General features: G+C 32.9%; 1 protein-coding gene across 2 annotated transcripts in view; it reads left to right on the top strand.

Moving 5' to 3' along the window:
• LOC130899931 (receptor-type guanylate cyclase gcy-8) overlaps window positions 1-23,422 on the top strand; it is a 32,282-nt gene extending 8,860 nt beyond the window's left edge. The window contains exons 2-15 of one of the 2 annotated variants that reach the window (XM_057810127.1): window positions 6,062-6,339; window positions 12,856-12,953; window positions 13,760-13,903; window positions 14,349-14,477; window positions 14,722-14,961; window positions 16,001-16,129; window positions 16,681-16,810; window positions 16,860-16,982; window positions 17,142-17,231; window positions 18,094-18,217; window positions 20,223-20,441; window positions 21,237-21,328; window positions 22,311-22,397; window positions 23,260-23,422. In XM_057810127.1, the coding sequence (XP_057666110.1) occupies window positions 6,064-6,339; window positions 12,856-12,953; window positions 13,760-13,903; window positions 14,349-14,477; window positions 14,722-14,961; window positions 16,001-16,129; window positions 16,681-16,810; window positions 16,860-16,982; window positions 17,142-17,231; window positions 18,094-18,217; window positions 20,223-20,441; window positions 21,237-21,328; window positions 22,311-22,397; window positions 23,260-23,322 (1,944 nt within the window). In that variant the 5' untranslated portion in view covers window positions 6,062-6,063 and the 3' untranslated portion in view covers window positions 23,323-23,422. Of the gene's footprint in view, window positions 1-6,061; window positions 6,340-12,855; window positions 12,954-13,759; window positions 13,904-14,348; window positions 14,478-14,721; window positions 14,962-16,000; window positions 16,130-16,680; window positions 16,811-16,859; window positions 16,983-17,141; window positions 17,232-18,093; window positions 18,222-20,222; window positions 20,442-21,236; window positions 21,329-22,310; window positions 22,398-23,259 lie in introns of both variants that reach the window. The other variant, XM_057810128.1, reaches the window with a different exon arrangement.
• The last annotated feature ends 527 nt before the right edge of the window (window positions 23,423-23,949 follow it).

Genomic DNA, 23,949 nt, shown 5'->3' with positions numbered 1-23,949 from the left:
AAGACTTGTCGCTTTGTGATTTGGATTTTGTACCCGGTGCGTCCACCAAATTTTAGATTCTATTAACATAATCCAACAAAAACCGGCTTCGCGGTCTATATTAGTGGACGAGTTCGTAACATTACAAAAAAGTACATCAGATATTCACCATAACATCTACCTGTGAAATGATTTGAAGCTGCAAGCGTTCGAAGATTAGTTATTCATGTAACAAGTGTGTAAAATAGCCTTTTTTTCGACGAATATGACTATTGTTGAACACATGAGTCAATAAAAGACCTTTACATACGAATTGCATACAATATTTTTCCTACTACTATCTTTTTTTGTAGTAACACAAGAATGATTAGCATATTGTGATAAAATGGACCTTTAGAAATACGAAAATATGAAAAAAATTATCGTAACACGTGAGATTTTGATGTTTATAGAACCAGATTTATTAAAAAAATAATTTCACGTTTTTTGAATCGCATGTATTGACAATATATACAGTTTACATCTAATAAACTAATCTAATAACTTTAAATATCGATTATTTCTACTTTTTCCTTTTATGAGGTGTTTCACTTTCTATTTTTGAATATTTTTGAAAACCAAAACCATAACCTAACCTAACCATCCCAAATTTTCGGGAAAAAATGTCAGATGGGAATGAATTTTCAATGATATTCGAGCCCCAAAGGATTCGTAGGCTTCTAGAGGTTCATCAAGTAACTGTTGGTAATTTGGATCCATATTGTTGACCAAAAATCCCCTCACTACACTAACAAATGCCTTCCATGCTCTAAATACCTGTCTGGTGAGCTTTTTTGCAAAATTGTCATCGTCCAGCAATTTTCTTATTTGTAGCCGAAAGCCTTCTCTGAGGTATTTGAATCCATCACCTTCTTTATCCATAGTGTTTACAACGTTTTCCATCAATCCAAGTTTAATGTGAAGTTCCTTCATTAGACCATCAATACCCGTACACCCACTCAACGAATTTTCCATACTGTAGAATGCAAAAGACGGGAAGCAAAACTGTTGCTCTGATAACCCCAAATGACGTGCTAAATCATTCAACTCACTTTGAGCAATCAAATAGGGTCGATGCATTGTTCTTCGGAGCTTCTTGATGATAGGTTGTCTCCAGTATCTTCTAAAACAATATTTTGCTGATCTAAAGGCCCAATCGGTACTGGTAAATCTTCGTTATTGGGAACAGGTCGTATAGCAAATTTGGAAACTCGATCTTGTACTTTCCTTTCTTAGAATAACCTTCAGTTTTTGTTGGACAAAAATAGCAGTGGTCAAAATGGTTGGTAGGTTCCTGCCATACCATTGGAATTGCAAAAGGCATATTTTTTTTTCTTCCCATTCATCCACTGCACCAATGACTCGCTACAACTAACACAGCACGCGTGGGGAGCCCGCTGCTTGTCTTGGTCTCCAATTAAACTACCAAAATATTTGAAATGGACTTTTAACATTTTCAGAAAATGCCCTGGCTTGCGATTTTACCATAAATTCTCCACAAATATATCAAAATTTGTCAGGAGAAGTTTTGCAATTGGCGGCGCGTTTGATTCGACAACAGAATACTAATTTTTAATTTTATTATTATGAATAGTACAGTTCAAGTCATAAAATTTACCGTTTTTAACCGTCCCTTTATAAATCTACCTACCTGCTAATATAAACAGGGATGATTCAGCTATTGAAAAGTGGTACGTGTTAGGGCTTAATAAAGACATTGTTTACGTGACTATTTTTTAACTGCTTGTATTGAAATAAGATTTTGTTAAGTAAAACTAGCTTTTACCTTCGGCTTCGCTCCCATCGAATCCAATAAATAAGTATCAGAAATCATTAAAATAGAAAAGAACGAAGTCTGTAGCTATATTAGAACCTGAGATATAGATCTTTGAATGTAGAAAAATTATGAAAATCCTACACATTGAATGTCCGCGCCTAGCTCCTCTCCAACTCAACCGATTTAAGTGTTCAAAAACTCAAAAGAAAGAAGGTGTTTCAGCGAGTGTTCTTGAACCAAAACGTACTCTGTAGCTATATTAGAACCTGAGATATAGATCTTTGAAAGTAGAAAAATTTCCAAAAACCTACAAAAATCCATAACTCCACATTGAATGTCCGCGCCTAGCTCCTCTCCAACTCAACCGATTTAAGTTTTCAAAAACTCAAAAGAAAGAAGGTGTTTCAGCGAGTGTTCTTGAACCAAAACGTACTCTGTAGCTATATTAGAACCTGAGATATAGATCTTTGAAAGTAGAAAAATTTCCAAAAACCTACAAAAATCCATAACTCCACATTGAATGTCCGCGCCTAGCTCCTCTCCAACTCAACCGATTTAAGTTTTCAAAAACTCAAAAGAAAGGGGGTGTTTTGGCAAGTGTTCTTAATCCAAAACGAACTCTGTAGCTATATTAGAACCTGAGATATAGATCTTTGAATGTAGAAAAATTATGAAAAACCTACAAAAATCCATAACTCCACATTGAATGTCCGCGCCTAGCTCCTCTCCAACTCAACCGATTTAAGTGTTCAAAAACTCAAAAGAAAGAAGGTGTTTCAACGAGTGTTCTTAAACCAAAACGTACTCTGTAGCTATATTAGAACCTGAGATATAGATCTTTGAAAGTAGAAAAATTTCCAAAAACCTACAAAAATCCATAACTCCACATTGAATGTCCGCGCCTAGCTCCTCTCCAACTCAACCGATTTAAGTGTTCAAAAACTCAAAAGAAAGGGGGTGTTTTGGCAAGTGTTCTTAAATTAAAACGTACTCTGTAGCTATATTAGAACCTGAGATATAGATCTTTGAAAGTAGAAAAATTTCCAAAAACCTACAAAAATCCATAACTCCACATTGAATGTCCGCGCCTAGCTCCTCTCCAACTCAACCGATTTAAGTGTTCAAAAACTCAAAAGAAAGGTGGTGTTTTGGCGAGTGTTCTTAAATTAAAACGAACTCTGTAGCTATATTAGAACCTGAGATATAGATCTTTGAATGAAGAAAAATTGCCAAAAACCTAGAAAAATCCATAACTCCACATTGAATGTCCGCGCCTAGCTCCTCTCCAACTCAACCGATTTAAGTGTTCAAAAACTCAAAAGAAAGGGGGTGTTTTGGCAAGTGTTCTTAATCCAAAACGAACTCTGTAGCTATATTAGAACCTGAGATATAGATCTTTGAATGAAGAAAAATTGCCAAAAACCTAGAAAAATCCATAACTCCACATTGAATGTCCGCGCCTAGCTCCTCTCCAACTCAACCGATTTAAGTGTTCAAAATTTTGAAAAAATCAACCGAAAAATGTGCAATTTTGGTAAAATTAAATTTGAAAATTTTGTCTTGATAGAAATATGAACAGGAAAATGCCAATTCCTAACTAAATTGAACTATTAATATTTTTTTATTGATTTAGTCAAATTTATGACCAAATTTAATTTAAAAAAGTCAATTTTTGAGAAACTTAAGCCCAAAAAAAGTAATATAAACTTATGAAAATCAATTTTTTTGTAAAATAAATTCAGAAAATCCAATTTCTTAACTTGTAGACATCTGTAAACCCCATTTTCTACCAAATTTAATCTTAAAACGCAAAATTTTGAAAAAATCAACCCAAAAATGTGCAATTTCGATAAAATTAAATTTGAAAATTTTGTCTTAATAGAAATATAAACACGAAAATGTTAATTCCGAACTAAATTGAATTTAAACTATTTTTTTATTAATTTAGTTAAATTTATGACCAAATTTAATTTAAGAAATTCAATTTTTGAGAAAGTTAAACCCAAAAGATTTAAGTGTTCAAAAACTCAAAAGAAAGGTGGTGTTTTGGCGAGTGTTCTTAAATTAAAACGAACTCTGTAGCTATATTAGAACCTGAGATATAGATCTTTGAATGTAGAAAAATTATGAAAAACCTACAAAAATCCATAACTCCACATTGAATGTCCGCGCCTAGCTCCTCTCCAACTCAACCGATTAAAGTGTTCAAAAACTCAAAAGAAAGAAGGTGTTTCAACGAGTGTTCTTAAACCAAAACGTACTCTGTAGCTATATTAGAACCTGAGATATAGATCTTTGAAAGTAGAAAAATTTCCAAAAACCTACAAAAATCCATAACTCCACATTGAATGTCCGCGCCTAGCTCCTCTCCAACTCAACCGATTTAAGTGTTCAAAAACTCAAAAGAAAGGGGGTGTTTTGGCAAGTGTTCTTAAATTAAAACGTACTCTGTAGCTATATTAGAACCTGAGATATAGATCTTTGAAAGTAGAAAAATTTCCAAAAACCTACAAAAATCCATAACTCCACATTGAATGTCCGCGCCTAGCTCCTCTCCAACTCAACCGATTTAAGTGTTCAAAAACTCAAAAGAAAGGTGGTGTTTTGGCGAGTGTTCTTAAATTAAAACGAACTCTGTAGCTATATTAGAACCTGAGATATAGATCTTTGAATGAAGAAAAATTGCCAAAAACCTAGAAAAATCCATAACTCCACATTGAATGTCCGCGCCTAGCTCCTCTCCAACTCAACCGATTTAAGTGTTCAAAAACTCAAAAGAAAGGGGGTGTTTTGGCAAGTGTTCTTAATCCAAAACGAACTCTGTAGCTATATTAGAACCTGAGATATAGATCTTTGAATGAAGAAAAATTGCCAAAAACCTAGAAAAATCCATAACTCCACATTGAATGTCCGCGCCTAGCTCCTCTCCAACTCAACCGATTTAAGTGTTCAAAATTTTGAAAAAATCAACCGAAAAATGTGCAATTTTGGTAAAATTAAATTTGAAAATTTTGTCTTGATAGAAATATGAACAGGAAAATGCCAATTCCTAACTAAATTGAACTATTAATATTTTTTTATTGATTTAGTCAAATTTATGACCAAATTTAATTTAAAAAAGTCAATTTTTGAGAAACTTAAGCCCAAAAAAAGTAATATAAACTTATGAAAATCAATTTTTTTGTAAAATAAATTCAGAAAATCCAATTTCTTAACTTGTAGACATCTGTAAACCCCATTTTCTACCAAATTTAATCTTAAAACGCAAAATTTTGAAAAAATCAACCCAAAAATGTGCAATTTCGATAAAATTAAATTTGAAAATTTTGTCTTAATAGAAATATAAACACGAAAATGTTAATTCCGAACTAAATTGAATTTAAACTATTTTTTTATTAATTTAGTTAAATTTATGACCAAATTTAATTTAAGAAATTCAATTTTTGAGAAAGTTAAACCCAAAAGATTTAAGTGTTCAAAAACTCAAAAGAAAGGTGGTGTTTTGGCGAGTGTTCTTAAATTAAAACGAACTCTGTAGCTATATTAGAACCTGAGATATAGATCTTTGAATGAAGAAAAATTGCCAAAAACCTAGAAAAATCCATAACTCCACATTGAATGTCCGCGCCTAGCTCCTCTCCAACTCAACCGATTTAAGTGTTCAAAAACTCAAAAGAAAGAAGGTGTTCCAGCGAGTGTTCTCACACCAAAACGAAGTTTCTATCTTGAATAGAACCTGAGATATTGAGGATAGAACGTGTGTATGTGAAAAACTGTAATGTACAGGGGGAAATCGCGTTTGAGTATAACTGGAGAATAGTGAAAATTAGATGAAATCCGATGGTTGATGGCTGATCTGTGCAGCAATACCTTTCATTGAAAAAAAAAATTAAGCAAATCGGTTGGGTAGAACGCCTGAACAGAGTCGGAATAGAAATCATCAATTTTTTCAATATATAAGAAGATTTGGCTATTTTCACTCCTTCATGAATAATTCTATTAGAATATCTCCAGAGGTATGAATACTTTCGGAAAACGAATGAAACTGGTCGATTTCCATGGAAGTTTCTTATTTAAGTACATCTAATAAAGTATGTGGATAATTTACAATAACGAGCAAAGGCTTGCAACGTAAACAAAATGTAAATTGTAGTAAACATAAAATTCAGAAAGTTTTCCAATAACAATAATATTGAGATCATTACAGATCTTATTGTGGCAAAAAATTTTCGCTTCTGTCTATTTAGAGATACTTTATTATTCCAGATATGGCGATCCCGAATCCGAAACCGATTCAGAACAACATACAAGAAGGAGACGACGCTTCATTGCGATCCCTTAGTTCCGAAGATGTTTCACAAGCTCCTCGAGGATACTGCTGTGCTAAAAGTATTAACCCCGCTGACGGAAGAGGCAGGAAACTACATCTTTTACAAATGTTAGTACTGCCCTTCATCCCGATCTTAGCTTTAATAATTCAAACGTCAATTCTTTTACATGATATGATGGTCGCGAGAAACGAAGTCATGGAAATCAATAATCAGGTAAGTTGATACCAAATGTTAATTTGTTAATCTGAAAATATAAAACTTAGATTACAAGGGAGCCGAAACAAATAAGATTAACTCTCCAGAAGATTTCCACGATTCTATTTGTTTATTAGGATATTAAACGAGTTAAACTTTGTAGACGTTATTAAAAAGTGGTTTTTGAAACGTTTCTTCTTTCTAATTGAATTCGATAACGAATAAATCACGAACTAAAACTTCTTGTTTTTTCCTAAATTGGAAGCTGGACAGGGACAAAGTTATCGTGAAGTAGCAAATCTGTTTGGCTTACATCACACAACCATTGGCAGATTGATACAAAGGAGGAACGGTTCACATTCTAGGAGGCCTGGACAAGGACGTTTTTCAGTTTTAACTCCTCGAGATGACCGTTTTTTGCAATTAAACTCATTAAGAAATCGGTCAATGACAAGGGTCAAGCTCAGCAGTCCAAATTGTAAATATCTCTGATAGATCAATATGACGACACCTTCAGAATGCTGGTCTACACAGCTGGCACTTTTGCTAACCAGGCAGCATCGTGTTGCTAGACTAAGATTTGCAAGGCAGAATTCAGAAGATTGGTGCCAAATTTTATTTACTGATGAGACAATAATCAGTCTAAGAGGTCCAGATGGTCCAGATTGTATTGATGACCTCACAGAATTAGTGTCTCTTCCTAGACCCGCCCTTAACGCAGCAATATACATAACTGACTTTCTTGAAAATCACGTCGTTCCGTTTGGGCTATTTATTGGTGATAATTTTCGTTTAATGGATGATAATGCTGGACCACACGTTGCGGCAGATGTTCTGAATTACCTAAACGAAGTAGGAATTCATACCCTGGATTGGCCACCAAGAAGTCCTGATATGAATCCCATCGAGCATGTCTGGGACATTTTAAAACGCCGCATTCGTCGTCGAAATCCATCTCCTCAAAATTGAAAGCATGTCCAGGAGATTGTTAACAACAAATACACACTATTAGCGATTTATTTGTTGCGTCAAATTGATTGAAAAGAAGTTAAACAATAACAATATTAATTTAAATTTATTAAACAAAAAAATGTTTTCAGAAATCGGGGTGGTGCGTTATTTTTGACCTCTAGTGTATTTGGTTTTAGAAGATCTATTCGTAACGGAAAGTTTTATTAATTTTCAAAGGAAAATGTTTTGTTTTAGATAGTCACTGGGTCCAAATCCAAATCACCAGTGCTCTCTCTGCATTTTGTACAATTAAACATCTTTCAGGCTCTAGAATATTCAATTTATTATAAATTTGACAACAATCTGCTTCAAACTTCACTATTTTCACAGCAAACGCTCAATCACCAAAATTTTTTTCAACCGAACACTTTCCGATTCGCTTCGAGCTTCGCGAGCCTGAGCCCATAACCTGTAATAACAGTAAAACCCACGTTTCGGTTTCTAAACATAAACTAACTTTTATTATCTTCAATTTAAATGCATAAAGACATAAAACAGCCCCTAGCAAGAAGAAAGAAAAGCAACGATGTGTCGCTACTCAGAAACTCTTAGGTTTTGCTTTTTTAAAATGTAAAACATTGAGGTTATGTTATGTAATAATTAAGTTTTCGTTGATGCTTTTTTTATTGAAAGGATATTTACTGAAATTTTTATTTTGGAAATCAGAAAACAGAACAATAGAAATGGAAAAAACTATTTCTTGAACACAATCCAATTGATTGATCAATTGGTAAATATAAACCGTTGTCTTAACCTTCGCTTTCTACCCACACCAATACTATAATCGGAGAAACTGGAAAAGGATTATTTTATGACCTACATCTAAGAAAATCAGGATAAATCGATTTTTTATATATATACATAAATAAATTCAAAATTAGTGTAGGTAATATATAGGTCAAACATCGATTTTCTTTATCGTTTTCAAAATTGATTATCACATAGATAAATCAAAATTTTTTTGAAATTTTCATCAATTCCATAATACTTTTGAGTAGATTTTTTGTTTTGTGTCAATTAGAATCAATTAGAATAATAACTTAAGCGTTAAAAAAATTAATAATTAGATTATAAACGAAATTTGGTAACTTACTAGAAATGAATCACTTTTCACAAGTAAGTTTGTTTTTTCTTCGTTTATTTCAGCTACTATTAATGTTGAATACATAAAATATAAATAAACATTTACATTTTGATAATAATTGACACGATCAACACATAGGCGTTACATAAAAAAAATAGTTGAAGTTAAAATTAGCTTTATGAAGATAATTTTTATAATCCCATAATAACTAGTTTTTTTTTTCATATTTGACGACGTGTATTTAATATTTGCAGTTCAACTAACATCTATTGAGTCATCTGAAAACAAAGATAAGCTTCTAACAGTTCCAAGATTCAGGATACAAACACATTTTGTGCCCCCTTTTCGTAAATCCATATAAAAATTTTAAAAATAATTAGAGCACAAAAAAAATCACTTTAGTCAATGGCAAGTTTTTTGGTTTATGCAGGGAATCAGTAGATGACGTGAAAATAATGCTGTGACATAAAAAAAATTCTCATACCACCCTTCGTTTCTGAGTTATAGGCCTTCAAAGTTTCTTATATTCGAATATATTTTCTAAATTATAAATTCACAAACATAATGATATAAAATGGATGATTACGTATGTTCATTTAGTGTGTTTGACGGAAAAAATAACTACATCAGTATCTGAAGGCCAGGGGCGGCTCTTGCCCAATGGTTAACAATTCCTAACTTTTACAGGGACAACCTGTACAATCTAAGGATAGCAAAACTGAATATTTCAATTGATTTTACAAAGGTACTCGATAAAATTTATGGTTAAAGGTATATGTAGATTTTTAGATAGTTTTACGTGTCATATAGAGACGTTCTGAAAAAATTGTCATAAATTGTAATTAATTCAAATTTTATGATAACGACTGGGGATTATTCAAAATAACAGTGAAACATGAGAATTTTATCATAATCTTCCGATTCTTCTAATACATTTTTTGATATTTCCACCCCTACAAATATTATTATCATTGAAAATTAATATTTCTTAAAATAATTAAATCTAATATATAAAATTCTGGTGTCGAAACGGCTTAACCGATTCTCACGAAATTTTGTGTGCATATCGGGTAGGTCTGGGAGTCGAACAACATCTATTTTTCATCCCCCTAAACGTTAAGGCTAGTCCACCCCTAAATTTTTTAATTTATTTTTTAGATAAAATTTTTATTTTTATTTTGTCATAACTTAGAATGAAACAATTCACATTATTCTCAATTTTTCACCCTACTACGATCAACCCCTATTTTTCCATCGCAATTTTTTCATTTTATAATTATACGTATCATTTTATTGTAATATAATCATTAAATTCCAGTGCAATAATTATTTATTCACAATTTATTTATAACTGAAAAGACATTTTTTACTTTCATGTGAATAAACACCTCCCGCTAACAATGTCCATTATCGTACCTGTACATATTGTACTTAACATTTTTTGAAAATAATTTTTTATTTAGTTATAGTTTTATTATTGTGAAAAGTAAGTTAATTAATAAACAAACCAATATTGAGTCACTGTTTTTCACGAATAAGTATCTTAACAATTCCAGCAAGACCTAAAGGGACCAAGTTGAGTCGTCGAACAATCAAATGTAGAGTCGTGCAAGATATAAGAGGCAGGTGATGAACGGAATCAACAGAGACGATTAGAACGAAGAGAAGCGCGGAGATTCGAAGTAAACAGACGTAGAGGAATTGATCAACAACACCAATAAGTTCCTGGAGCAATTACAGCAGATTTGTTTCTTTCTCGATCGACAACGTATCTCGATATCATTAAATAACCTCTAAAACTCCAGATTGATTTCGACTTTTCAGTTGTTGAGAAACCTTATGAAATTGAAGATCGCGTCCAACGTATAAATTTATATTACTTAGAAGAGACAATATTATTCTATTTGCCTTTATTGTAATTGTTTGGGAAGCCGTATAATCGAACAATATATTTTAGTAGAGACAAGTCAACTTAATTACAAAGAATAAATTATCCAAACCGACTTTTGTAAGGGCACCAATAATAGTGAATTAGGGGTGACACGCCTTGTGCAAATATCCACTACGTTACATTGTCGTTCGCACCTTTTCAACAATTATACGGGGTATCATCGAATAATACTTATTTGTTTTTATTTTTTCATAAACTATTTATAGTTATAAATTACACATTTCTTGTTTTTATAATCTTATATTGGCCATCACCTTCGGTGTAGGTAACTAGACGTTCACGAGGTCCCAGAAGTACCTCGCCTGACCTAGAGATGGCGGTAGTTGCTTGAAAAATATCACCGGTATTAGAAGGTACATAATCTATACAGCGTATGTTCAAAATTTGAGGATGCAGCGTTGGTTGGTATTTGTTTAGCAAACATCAACATGGAAAAAATTGCAGTGGTCAACCAAATGAGAAGACGACTCCACAAAATCCACAAACCGGTAGTGGATGAGTGTGCGAGCTAGCAGACATAGTAGGCATTTTTGAAAATGCGGTATTAACTAAAAATTTGGACATGAGAATGCTATGTGCGCGATATGGGTGTCGAATGAAACAAAAACAGCGTCCCGAAGATGTTTCCATCGAGTTTTTGGCAATGTTTCGCAGAAATGAAACAAAATTTTTGATCCATCACCTCTAACTCGATAAAAAGAACAAAAAGAGCCGGTTCCAAAGAAGACAAAGACCGTTCCATCTGCAGGCAAGATCATGGCATCGGTTTTTTGGGATGCGCGTGGGATAATTTTCATTGAATATATTGAAAAGGAAAAAACTATCCACGGAGAGTATTATGCAACGTTTGAGCGAAGAAATCAAGCAAAAATAGCCGCATTTGGCTAAAATGAAAGTGTTCTTTCATCATCTCACACATCCATTATTGCAACGGCCAAAATTAATGAATTAAAGTTTGAATTGCTACGTCATGCACCCAATTCGCCAGATTTAGTCCTATCGCATTATTTTCTATTCCCAGACTTGAAATAATGGATCGCTAGTCAAAGATTTTCCAACAATGAAGAGATGATGTCGGAAGTTACTGGATATTTTGAGGTGCTTGACGATTCTTATTATAAAAAAGATACCGAACTTATTAAAAATCGCTCGTAAAGGTGTATGGAGCTAAACTATATTTTGTGTTTTCTTTGTGGGGCCAGGTACTTCTGGGACCATCCTCGTATCTATAAAAACATTTCCAATCAAGAAGTTGTGTGTTAGACGTTCCAATGTTGCCAAATGCACACTTGATTTTTTCGTGTGAAATTTACGAGCGAATTGAACTTATCATCAGTGAAGAAATAATTGGAAATTATGAGTACTAACTTTCCAAGGACTTTTCCGTAAAGGTCTTTCAACGTCAAATGACATAATAGTAAATATTATAAGCTCAACATTAGAAACGGGTCCGTTAAATTAAAGCGGAGCAATACAAAATCTCAAAATATTGAACTAATATTAACTGGACTCAATTTGACCATTGTTGTTTTTTCCAAGATGTGGGGTTAATGAAAATAAACCGTCCCATTCCTTATGGAAGTGTCCTTGTTGAGATTTCTCAATCAACGATTTAATTAATCCATATTTCATCGTTTTCAATTTTTTAAATAGAAAATAAACATACAATTTCAATCGTAATTTAAAGAAACAGTTGTTTGTTAATACTACGAAGGTTGTTTGAAAAGTTTTTGACCTAATATAGAAACAACAACGGTCTTGGTCTTGGTCTTGGCCTTGGTCTTGGTCTTGATCTTGGTCTTGGTCTTGGTCTTGGTCTTGGTCTTGGTCTTGGTCTTGGTCTTGGCCTTGGTCTTGGTCTTGGTCTTGGTCTTGGTCTTGGTCTTGGTCTTGGTCTTGGTCTTGGTCTTGGTCTTGGTCTTGGTCTTGGTCTTGGTCTTGGTCTTGGTCTTGGTCTTGGTCTTGGTCTTGGTCTTGGTCTTGGTCTTGGTCTTGGTCTTGGTCTTGGTCTTGGTCTTGGTCTTGGTCTTGGTCTTGGTCTTGGTCTTGGTCTTGGTCTTGGTCTTGGTCTTGGTCTTGGTCTTGGTCTTGGTCTTGGTCTTGGTCTTGGTCTTGGCCTTGGTCTTGGTCTTGGTCTTGGTCTTGGTCTTGGTCTTGGTCTTGGTCTTGGTCTTGGTCTTGGCCTTGGTCTTGGTCTTGGTCTTGGTCTTGGTCTTGGTCTTGGTCTTGGTCTTGGTCTTGGTCTTGGCCTTGGTCTTGGTCTTGGTCTTGGTCTTGGTCTTGGTCTTGGTCTTGGCCTTGGTCTTGGTCTTGGTCTTAGTCTTGGTCTTGCATTTTTTGTAAGACGAAGATCCAGACCGCAAGACCAATACCAGTCTCGCTCATCGCTAACTTTCCCATATATATATTACAATATGTATTAGCTTATGGCTCAATGAAATAAAGTGGTTATACAATATTGACTCAAGTTCTTTCTGTATTTCTTCAGGTTACTATAGCAACTGAATTAGGAAAAGTGGTGACGAGATTACAATTGGAACGTTCTGAAGTTGCTTTTTACGTATACACAAATGGTTCATTATTGCGGTAAGTGGAAAAATTTGTCGGAAATTTGTGAAAAAATAAAATTTAAAACCATTAAAAATGATTATTTGTCATATAGACATTCCCCTCTCTTTTTTATTTATAATTATATTGTTGTAACTATGTCAAAGCCTTTTTCTAAATCATCAAATATGTTTTTATATCCCTATAACAGCTCCTACAGAATTTTAACCTGCAGTCGGAGGTGCAAAAAAACGTATCTATAGACTTGAATAACATGGTAGTGAGCTCCGCGGAAACGCCATTTTTAATAGCAATGCCACTAGAAATTCATATTTTTTTTCGTAATACTCATTGAATCGAAAATTTTAGGATGAAATACACAAAGAAGCTGTTGTCAAGTGACAAGACGTAACGACTTTTTAATGTGTAGGACGCCATCTCTCCGCCATTTTTAGTAGCGATGTTACTAGAAATTCAAATTTTATTTTCGTCAAACTAAATTGACGGTGTGGGACGCCATCTTTCCTTTATTATTTAAACAAGACGGTGCTTTGAAATAATCCCAAAAAACTCACGCAGTCCATTCCTGTTAAATAAATATCATTCTAAACATAGTCGTATTCATAATTATTATTTTTTCACCCAATAAGGGTTGTTTTTCAGTATTTCCTTGACAAACAATTATTATTCTATGCTACTAGAATAGGTTAACTTCATTAGTAGTTTACGCAACGTGATTTAGGTTATGTTAGGTTAGGTTTATATTATTATATTATAATTAGTAGTCTAAATACTCTAAATTACAGTAGACTAACATATCACACGTTTTTTTTTTGATATTTTAGAACAAATCTATCGAAACGTTTCGAATTAACGGATGATGCTCTAAGAAATATGAGTAGCTGGCCACCAGTGTCTCTAACATTCGAAGGGCATACAATACCTTACATGGACAAAGAAAGTTTTCAAAGGAATCTAACACATTTCAGGTGATTTTTAGTATTAATTGAAGTGTAAATGAAATAGATTGTATTCTGTTATTCTTGTTGTTACTAATTTATATAACAAAGCTACTGCTTCGTGTTCATTTTGTGTTATATTTGAATTACGCGCCAAACACTTCCCCATAGATAGAAAGAGCGAAATGTAAACGAAACTACTATTGGAAGAGAGAGAAAGAGCATCAGTTTTGTTATTGCCGTCATTTGTCGTTCCCATGACTATTCAATCACAATAGAGTTGTCAGAGATAGAAAATATTGTCTATCAGTAGTTCGGACCTACTAGAACAAGCTCCCTCTATATTTAATATTAAATCTATGGTTCATACCGGAGATATAAATAGACAGGAATCGGAAATTTAGCTAAAAAGATATTTAATTACGAAACAGTAATTGTCTTATCTTAGGCTTTATCGTAATAATTTAATTTACAGAGAAAACATTTTGAATTCCGAAGATAGTTCAATAAAAGATGTTGTTAGTTGGTATACGTCGCTTAATGCAGCCCTTCTTGAACATTTAACACAGCAAATTAAAGAAAATGACAACAGTGGAGTATGGAGGTAATATTTGTCTTGTCATTTTACAAAGTCAATCTTCAAAATTTATTTTAAGCCAATTTTATATTTATACACAAGGTTTTCCTTATTCACTTAATTTATTCATGCACTATACATTAAACTATGCACTAAACACTAAATTATTCACTAACTCAATACTAAGCACTTTTATAATTTATGTAAACACACCTTTTACTTTTCTATTTCGATGCGTTCGAGATGACATTTAGATACTTTACATTTTTAGATATTTATTAGCATTCAAAAATTTACTAAAAAGTATAGAAAGCACAGGAATATCGATGGTTTACGGAGTAAATTATTTCGGACAGGGATATCTACAGAAACAGAATTACATAAATTATATAACCCACGATGCTATTGCAAAAGATTTGCTCAATACCTCGTTAAATTACGTGTCCCAAATGAAACAGGAATATCAAGAATCTACTATAATTATGAGAAATTATGGTGATATCAAAAGAAAGTAAGTTAATACTAAGTTAACGTTAGATGTCGCTTGTTTAGATATGATTCAGCTGTCACTGTTTGTTGCCTTAATCACAGATTGACAATCGGTTGATTGCAGACGAACCGACCCCAACCGTACGATTTTTCTGTAACTAACATGTGGGAAAAAACATTTGGAAAGTTGAAACATGTCTGCCCAACATGTGGGTAGTAACAAATCGGCCCCAGGCGCAACTGGATCTTCATAAACATTCGGGTGGGCGTGCGCGCGAGAAATTCCGTTCAACGTGCTTCTTCATGGGAGGTTCCGGGAGATCTCTGGCCCTAGATAAGAAGCCACTATTTGCCCAGACTTGGTGGGGTGATAACAATGTCCCTCGCTTGGTTTGCAAGCCTGGACCAGGCCTGGTTGCTTAGATAAACCCAAGACTGGTCTGCAAATCTGGGCCAGGTTGTTTGCTAGAAGGACCGGGGCTAAGTTACACAGATATCAACCAGGCTTGGGCCATTATTAGTTTGCCAAGGCCGGTTCTAGTCCAAGCTAAGCCCCGTCTGGGGGCTCCTATATGGGCTAATCGGGTCGGAGGCTCGCGATTTCTTTGTAGAGGACGGTTTGGCTATTCTCGCTGTTGAAGGATCGTTGAAATAGACTCCAAAATTATAGCAGATTGCAGGTTTCGAAGGTCAAAGTCTATAAACGAAACCACGGTGGTTGATACATCACAGAGTTACTAATCGTTGGTTCTAAACGCGTCTTAGAAAGATTATCTCACTAAAGTTTCTTCTACAGCTGCATTAGTCCAAGCACAGTTTGGAATTGTCTAAATTCCTCGAATTCTTCGCTCATTGATCAAAATTAAAATCATTTCCTCTCTTTCTGGAATATCAATGATTGAACGGGGTTTAGAAAATAAAAAAGAATATAATGAAGCGTGCTTTTTACTTAACAAACTATTTCCGCTTGAAAAAAATTTGGGCATGTCTCAATCGCTTAGAAAACTAAATTTTCTTATATTCTAATAAGGTTTCCAAAAGAGTTTTTGTTATCATTTTAGAACCGATATAATTCTCAGGAATATCAACACGACAAAAAATTATTCGGAAGCTTTGGAATATTTCGATATGATGGCCACGTATACCGATCAATTGCGGAAAATTCAAAGATCCTTAAGAGTCCTTATACAGTAAGTATAAGTATTTTAAAATGTCGGGGGACTAAAGTAGTTAGAGCTGACAACACTGCATGTTTAAATACTGACATCCTTAAGCATTAAGCTCTGGTGGCAGTTGAGAAGCTGGTGTAACAAAGTAAATAAACGATTTGCTAGCTAAAAATGAATTCTTTAATGAAGATTCGTGATTTGCACCAAAGAATTCGATTTCTCACCCCAAATATTCCTACTAAACTACCATTCATAACCAAAATTCCAAAAAAAGCTTCTTCTATTAGCCATGGGCTATGAGGGACACGGAAAATTCCCTTGAGTATTGCATTCTTTCTGCGGTTTCCTGTAAATCAGTTCATCAACCAAATGGTCGACTACAAGAAATAATACAACCGCCTCTACATACCACCCACATACACTTTCCATGAACCATTTGGTTCGTTTATCCATTTTTCCATCTCATTCATAGTCTTTTCAAAATTTATCCCAACTTCAATAGTTAATAATAAATTAAACCCTGACCAAATAGTTGGGAGGGAATTTACGTAATAATAACAAATATTCCTTAGGGATTATGTCGACGAGAATATTCAAAGTTCCGCCAACACTGAAGCAGTCGGTATAGCAGTTTTAGTCCTAGTACTATCCGTATCGCCCGTTATAATTTGGTTGGTGAAAAACGCAGTGGCTACTATACAGGTTTGTAGTTTGTTAATATATTTTGATATTTTCTTAACGAATCGATTAGTTATATGCTGCCAATCTTGCTAAAAAAGCGAAGGAATTGAAAAGGGAGAAAAAGAAGAGCGACTTGTTGCTATTTCAGATGTTACCGCCAAGTGTGGCAACTCAATTGAAACAAACAAGACAGGTAGGATTTAATAACAGAATAACAGAATTAATTTTGTGAATCTACAAGATATCAGAATGCATCCGTTTGAATAAATTTATTTCCTCGCGCTCGTTAAATCGTTTTGCTAACGTCTTCTTCTTTTTTATAACGATCTAGTGAAAAGTACAATCGTTTCAGGTACCTGCTGAGTATTACGCTTCAGTAACCGTTTATTTTAGCGATATTGTCGGGTTTACAGAAATAGCTGCTGTTAGTACACCTCTAGAAGTAAGTATTGATATTATTGGACGTTTCTAAAACTTAAAACTTCATTACACCATTTATTACACTAATTAGAACACTACGAACACTGTAATGGCCAACAATGCACTAAGATATCACTTCTTTACCTTTCGGACTACATTACTCTATAGTGAGCTCCTACATTGGAATATTGTAGAAACTTCTGTTTCTATTTTCGTTTAGAAACATCTGGAACAATGGTTCAACATCGGTTACACTATAATAGATGCCGTTAGTTGGCGTGCGGCTGTTTACCCGTCACAATGTTTTGAGATTTACGAAGAGTTGTTGAAAGTTGAAAAAAAACTTTCGAGAAGTTAAATTATTGGTCGAAAGATGTCGAAAAATTATTCAATTATCAACAACTGGCTCAAACATCTAGTAAAAATAAAAAATGAACTTGATAAAAACAAACAGATATCGAACTGAATTTTTGACGGAGATCCAATGAATTATGACAATAAATACGAGTTATTATTAATATATGCATAATTTTCCATCGAAATTAGGTTGAAAAATGATATAGGGCAGTAGAATGAACCTTATAAATCTTCATCAGTTCGAAAGTCAACATGTATATAGCGAAATATGAAGGAAGGAACTCGAAGAAATAAATATATGACAGAGCTATGGAGAATTGGGTAAAACTCACGGTTACAGTTGACTTATATGCAAAAAATGGAAAAATCTAAGCTCAAATCTAAATTAGAGACCATATGAACTGAAGAAAGAGAAAAACTAGTATGAGTATCCATTCAATGAGTGTATCAATTCGACATTTTGCATTTTCTACCCATATTGTACACTTGGAAAAATCGTTTCCTAATGAATTTTTCTTTTTGTTTAGGTGGTAACATTTCTTAATAAAATTTATAAGCAATTTGATGCTAGAATTGAATGTTACGATGTTTATAAAGTGGAAACTATCGGTGATTCTTATATGGTTGCTTCGGGATTGCCAGTTAAAAATGGTAGGTCTTCATCAAATTTTCGAACCATCTAATAATCTCCCAAGTCAAGCTCTGCAGATAAAGTAATACTATTAAAATCACCCTGAATGCTCTAACTTGAACCAAATCCTTTTGAAATCTTCATAAATGTTCAATCACAAACTAGACCCTTTTGAAATAAAGTTCAATTTCTCAAAATCGAACAGAAATGCTCTAACCTAAACTAGATCCTTGTAAATCATTATTTTCTTTCTCAAACTCATATCAAATGCTCTAACTTGAACCAAATCCTTTTGAAATCTTCATAAATGTTCAATCACAAACTAGACCCTTTTGAAATAAAGTTCAATTTCTCAAAATCGAACAGAAATGCTCTAACCTAAACTAGATCCTTGTAAATCATTATTTTCTTTCTCAAACTCATATCGAATGCTCTAACTTGAACCAAATCCTTTTGAAATCTTCATAAATGTTCAATCACAAACTAGACCCTTTTGAAATAAAGTTCAATTTCTCAAAATCGAACAGAAATGCTCTAACCTAAACTAGATCCTTGTAAATCATTATTTTCTTTCTCAAACTCATATCGAATGCTCTAACTTGAACCAAATCATTTTGAAATCTTCATAAATGTTCAATCACAAACTAGACCCTTTTGAAATAAAGTTCAATTTCTCAAAATCGAACAGAAATGCTCTAACCTAAACTAGATCCTTGTAAATCATTATTTTCTTTCTCAAACTCATATCGAATGCTCTAACTTGAACCAAATCCTTTTGAAATCTTCATAAATGTTCAATCACAAACTAGACCCTTTTGAAATAAAGTTCAATTTCTCAAAATCGAACAGAAATGCTCTAACCTAAACTAGATCCTTGTAAATCATTATTTTCTTTCTCAAACTCATATCAAATGCTCTAACTTGAACCAAATCCTTTTGAAATCTTCATAAATGTTCAATCACAAACTAGACCCTTTTGAAATAAAGTTCAATTTCTCAAAATCGAACAGAAATGCTCTAACCTAAACTAGATCCTTGTAAATCATTATTTTCTTTCTCAAACTCATATCGAATGCTCTAACTTGAACCAAATCATTTTGAAATCTTCATAAATGTTCAATCACAAACTAGACCCTTTTGAAATAAAGTTCAATTTCTCAAAATCGAACAGAAATGCTCTAACCTAAACTAGATCCTTGTAAATCATTATTTTCTTTCTCAAACTCATATCGAATGCTCTAACTTGAACCAAATCCTTTTGAAATCTTCATAAATGTTCAATCACAAACTAGACCCTTTTGAAATAAAGTTCAATTTCTCAAAATCGAACAGAAATGCTCTAACCTAAACTAGATCCTTGTAAATCATTATTTTCTTTCTCAAACTCATATCGAATGCTCTAACTTGAACCAAATCATTTTGAAATCTTCATAAATGTTCAATCACAAACTAGACCCTTTTGAAATAAAGTTCAATTTCTCAAAATCGAACAGAAATGCTCTAACCTAAACTAGATCCTTGTAAATCATTATTTTCTTTCTCAAACTCATATCGAATGCTCTAACTTGAACCAAATCATTTTGAAATCTTCATAAATGTTCAATCACAAACTAGACCCTTTTGAAATAAAGTTCAATTTCTCAAAATCGAACAGAAATGCTCTAACCTAAACTAGATCCTTGTAAATCATTATTCTCTTTCTCAAACTCATATTAAATGCTCTAACTTGAACTAAACCCCTTTGAAATTATGATGATTTGAATGATATTTCCATCCTTCAAAATATACAAATTAATTAAGCTCTATCACCGCGCCGAGTTCCATCCATTTAGAAGAAAAAAAAACTCTAAGAAAACGTCCCAAAGTACCCAATAGTATCTTAACAGTTTTCGAGAAAACTTCATCTTTTGCTAAGTGAAAAAGAGTTTGTTCTAAATGTTTATTTTTATTTAACGTTACCTAAATTTAGAAAAATCGAGTGTAAGCTGTTATAAAACTGATAGAAGACTTGATAATAATTTTTAGGTAGTAAACATATAACCGAAATTGCAAGTATGGCATTGGATTTATTGGCGGGCTCGAGCCAATTCAAAATTCCGCATCGTAAATCAGAAAGACTTCAAATTAGATCAGGAGCTCATACGGGACCTGTAGTTGCTGGAATTGTCGGTTCCAAAATGCCTAGATACTGTCTTTTTGGAGATACTGTAAATACAGCTTCCAGAATGGAATCGACCGGAGAAGGTACGTATTTCAAATACGCCTACTTTGACATATTTATTTATTTTATTTTATTAAGTAATAAATCCAAAGTAGTTTGAAGAAGTTTACAGCATTGTTTCCAATCACCTTCAGTACATTAAATTCAACTGTCTGTTTGACATGAAGCCGATGTCATTTCGACGACACTTTAAATCTAGGAAAGTGTTAAAAATTGCGAGAAACTACGTCGAGACTGTACGGGAACTGACGAAGCTGTACGAGAACTGACGAAGCTGTACGACGCCAAGTTGGAATTTCAGAAACCTTCAGTCTCTGAAGATGTCAGACAGTGTAATTGCGATTGTTTGAAATGTACGACTTGTTGCTTTATTAAATATCATTGTACAATGTTATAATGACAGAATATGTCGAATGAAAAAAGACACTGCATATAAATGTGTTCATGAAGACCTACTGGTGATTCTCTTTCTCCATAGGGGTCGCTCGGAAGTTTTGATGCGTAGATATGAAGATAAACACTGTACTTTTTGGACAAACCTTGTATTTTAACTTATTTTTCTATTTTCCACTTGTATTGTGCAATATTTCCCGTTTTTCTTTTCAATTTTTTCATAATCTAATAAACTATAGATGAAATTAATCAGATACTTCAACTATACAAAACAACTGTCTAATTTCATGTTTAGTTTATTAGATTATATATTAATTTGATTACAATTTTTTAACTTCAAGTCTTGAACTTTTGCAGATACTCCTTGAATAGAATTTTATTAAATTATTGTTAATTTTATATTAATTGAATTACCTACTTTCCAGCATCGAAAATTCACATTAGTTTAGAAATGAAAAAGGCGTTGGATCTGATTGGAGGATATAAAACCGAACACAGAGGTCTGGTGGACGTTAAAGTAATTATATTATTTCCTTTTCTAGAACTAATATTCTTTTTATATCACAAATACACATACTTTCATGTCAAAAGGGTTAAAAATGTCATTTAGCACCTGACTATCTAAACGTGAAGTTTGCAACGCTCAAACAAGCTCGATGGGATTGAGATCTGGATATTGTGAGCATAGTTTTTCAAAATTTTTCTGCAAATGACGTTTTTCGTATATATTCACTGTCTCTTATGTTCTTAATTCATTTACACACTACACAATACACTTAACTTATAATAATTTACTTATAAATATCACTTAAATAATTTCCGCGGTTACCTTCACTAATTCGTTTTTTTTTCACTACGATTATTCATTAAACACTTTCTATCCCAAAAGAATTTTCTAGATTTAGAACAAAAAGAAGCAAAACCAATTAATTAAATAGACCTTCCTGGAAATTATTCAAAAAAAACAATGTAAATAAACCGCTTATTATAAAAAATTGTTTACACTCAAACATCAAACGAATCCCGCCATATGCGCCTTCCCCAAATTTCGAAATTCCACTGTAGCTGGACAGGGCTGGACTACGCGAACTTGCTCGGAACAATAGTCAGCCCGTAGAAATCTATTTATGCACTGAGATGTCAAAAGACTCGCTAATAGGTTATGTTCATTTCTATAGTGGGTAATTTCAATTTGGAAGGCCTGTAAGAGTTGAAATGCTTATTTAAGCGATTCGAACCAATCAGCTACGTTGGGCTAATTACTAGTCGCTTAAACGACAGTCGGCTAAGTGTGAAATTAACCTTAGCCGAAACAATTTAGGAAGATATCACTTCTGAAAGTATCTTTGAAATGTTTTAAAACATTGAAAAATAAATGAAAAGTAAAAGGAAGCTGAAACAATTAAGTAGAGCTTGTAAAAAATATATGTATTAATACAAACTTTCATTTTTTTGCAAAATTAACTTGTATATGAATTTGAAAAAATATTTTCTTATAGGGAAAAGGTCTAATGGATACTTACTGGCTAACTTGTAAAGAGGGAGGTCCTAATCGTACATTAGAGATGGAAGCACCGTCGTTTTTGGTAAATACTTTATATTATTTCAATTCTTGTTATCATTTCGTTGTTTTCTCCCTAAATTATTCTACCAACAACTATAATTTTTATTTATTTATCCATTGAACTCTATATCTGGCGCCATCTCACGATTTGATTCGTAATCTCAGTGTAAGTTTTCGAAAAGATGCTTCAATGGCGGTGTGTGACGTCATCACTCCTGTAGTCATTCGATAAATAAAAATTGAATAAACCATTCTTGAATTTTTTTACTGTAGCCCCAATTTAACCAAAAAATTTCAAAATATTAAGAAAATATTGCATTTAATTAATAAAAGTTACAACAGCCAAGCCGGAAATCAACCAATCCTATTATTGGTACTAATTTTCGATATCTGGCATCTATAAAATATTCAATAATTCAATAATTTTAGAAATTAAACAGTATTATCTCATACATAATATGGATTGAAATAATTTAATACATCATAATTTATAAACTAAAAAATTTTAAACTATCTACCCTTAAATAACTTTCTTTTTAATGAGTTGGCTTGGATAGATTGGTAGTTAGTTACTTCTTCTTCTAGGTAATAGGTGGCGCTAAAAAAAAGATAACTTTGTCCCAAAAAATACTATCCTTTTCTATGTTATTGTTCATTTAGATATTTATAAGTCTTATTTGTAATAAGGATTTTTTAAAATACTTTTAGAACAAATCAATCTATACCTCATATAGGAATATATCAAAAGATTCCTGTACTTAAGTTACTACCGATTCGTCAAGGTGGCGCTAGCAAATAATTTTCTCCATAAATACAGTTATAGAAACCAATATTATTTAATATTATTATAACATTAAACTTAATTATTATTATTTAATTTTCAGGAGGAAGATGAGGATTTAGAGCCCGTTTTCATCAAGAGACTGAGAAATGAAAGTTATTTTTAAGATCTTCATAAAGTTAATTAAACATTTATAGCGTTTAATGTTAGTGGTAATATTTCAATATTATTGTAGTTTATAATAATAAATAAACGGCAGAAAGTGGTTCATTTAGTTTTTTCTTCTACCATTTCTTTCTAAAAAACGACTTAAATGGCATTATATCATAACCATTATAAATATAAAAGAAAAGTAAATAATTTTTCATAAAATAACCTCATCCATTTTCATATTGTAATTCCATCGAAAGTACATTTTTTTTCTATACATATATTGTATAAGACTGTTTTAAAATGAAATTTAATAAAAATGTATAATAGCATTTTTCAATCCATGAAAATGTTTCACACTATATCACATTTAGCAGTGGTTGTGCTTCTAAATGTTTTGCATCTCCAAAAAAACACATTTTAGACTTGTTAGGTGATTTTCTTTAGCCCTAGTTGCAATTTTAAAATGTTTAGTGTCAGTGGTCGTGTTAAAAATTTTCAAACCCTTCGCAGTTTCCAAGAAACTTACTTCGTAGAGACACTAGCCACTATAATAACATTTTTCAATCCAAAAAACTGTTCCACACTGTATAATATGCTTAAGGTAAGCTATCAAATTCGTTGGTAGCACTGCTCACGAATA

This window comes from Diorhabda carinulata, chromosome 12 (genome assembly GCF_026250575.1).
Source record: "Diorhabda carinulata isolate Delta chromosome 12, icDioCari1.1, whole genome shotgun sequence".
In the NCBI taxonomy this organism is placed as follows: Eukaryota; Metazoa; Arthropoda; class Insecta; order Coleoptera; family Chrysomelidae; genus Diorhabda; species Diorhabda carinulata.
The sequence above is the reverse complement of the archived record's forward strand: the minus strand, read 5'-3'. Positions and strand labels throughout refer to the sequence as shown.